This window comes from Corella eumyota, chromosome 6 (genome assembly GCF_963082875.1).
Source record: "Corella eumyota chromosome 6, kaCorEumy4.1, whole genome shotgun sequence".
Classification (NCBI taxonomy): Eukaryota; Metazoa; Chordata; class Ascidiacea; order Phlebobranchia; family Corellidae; genus Corella; species Corella eumyota.
The window spans coordinates 3,929,857-3,931,164 of record NC_137495.1 but is presented as its reverse complement, the minus strand read 5'-3'; the positions used below and the strand labels follow the sequence as shown (position 1 = coordinate 3,931,164).

General features: G+C 28.6%; 1 protein-coding gene across 1 annotated transcript; it reads right to left on the bottom strand.

Annotated features, from left to right (window-relative positions):
- Window positions 1-208: 208 nt before the first annotated feature.
- LOC145755674 (MAM domain-containing glycosylphosphatidylinositol anchor protein 1-like) lies at window positions 209-1,308 on the bottom strand. Its single transcript, XM_082571926.1, has 4 exons — window positions 1,279-1,308; window positions 1,042-1,181; window positions 670-804; window positions 209-283 (listed from the first exon to the last, which is right to left on the bottom strand). Exons 1-4 carry the CDS (start codon window positions 1,306-1,308, stop codon window positions 277-279), a joined length of 312 nt encoding a protein of 103 aa, XP_082428052.1. The 3' UTR covers window positions 209-276.

Sequence of the window (1,308 nt, the reverse complement as noted above, 5' to 3'; positions counted from 1 at the left end):
CTTTGCCGAAATAATAGTGTCCAAGAAATGTAAAACTTTCCTATAATGTTTTATACATATAAGTTTTTTTATAAATTCCTATGTGAATGTTTTGGTGCTATTTTACCGTTACCGTTTATAGCTGTTTGTTTAATCTTCGACCCATTTAAAGGAAGAGTAATTGTAGCAGGCGGATTACTCCAAACTTCGCAATACAAAAACATAGTTTTCTCGAACCAGATACTCGTGCTTGGAGTTGTACCAGTATCTATAGTTTGCGTTTTTAAGCTCGGCTTGTCAACATCTGCCAACGAATTTCGATAAATAATTAAAAATCAATGGGCGTTAACGATGTACTGTATATATCAGATGGGTAATTAAGCTCTATAAATATTGACTGGCTTTAAATTTCAATTAAAACGAAGATTAGTATTTAAAGACCATGTACTACACAGATAAATCATATATTTTGTTAATTTAATTAAAAACTTTCATCTATCGAATGCCAAAACAATTTTACGGTTGTATAAACTGAAAAACGAAGTTGAAAGCATAATATAGATATTAACAATTCCGCCTTAATAATAAAAATAATGCTATGATATACTATTAATGGCATTTTATACTATATAGTTATTTAACCAACTATAAAACTACGTTTTAAATATCCATATATAGTTATAAGCTTACATAAAACATTGATTTGTTTTGTTGTGAATTCTGGACTTCCAATCCCATTTATTGCCCTGCAAGTAACCCTCTCTTATTCGTCTCTTTCTTATCGAGTTTATTCGCAACGTTGGGTTGTATATGTCAATAGCTTGCCTTAAATAATGTATTGGTATGTTTAAAAATTATTTAAATACTATATAAGTTGAATATAAAATGTAGTAAATAGGTATTAAGTAATGTATAGCAAATTAGCGCCATTAATCATATTTTATTCAACTGTTAGTTTGTTTATGATTCAATGGTTTTTACATTAAAAAAAATGGTCATCTTTATATTGTAATAAATAATATCAACAACTATTTGAGTTAGTAGCGTTAGTTATTTAATTACCTTGACTGTGTACCCCCAGTTGGTGTCCATTTAATTTGTGGTTTAGGATGCCTATTCGCCACAAAGTTAATTGAAAGAGTGTAAAATTCTTGAACATATGTTGTCCACGCTGTCAGGTTCGATTCTCGCCGTCGGCGATTCTAGATTAATATAAAAAAATCTTAAAAAAAGTTTGCTTTAAAACTGTTTAAAAGCATTTTTATTTTAAAATTAAAAAAGAATTAAATGATTTATTACGTAAAAACGTTTTTTTGCTGGTACGTTCAT

What these genes read in the sequence shown, in the direction of transcription:
- LOC145755674 (XM_082571926.1), bottom strand. Translation starts at nt 1,308, where the DNA reads ATGAACGTACCAGCAAAAAAACGTTTTTAC. An exon ending in CAGCAAAAAAACGTTTTTAC is followed by an intron (nt 1,182 to 1,278) that starts GTAATAAATCAT and finishes ATATTAATCTAG; the next exon opens with AATCGCCGACGGCGAGAATC. An exon ending in ACTGGGGGTACACAGTCAAG is followed by an intron (nt 805 to 1,041) that starts GTAATTAAATAA and finishes ACATTATTTAAG; the next exon opens with GCAAGCTATTGACATATACA.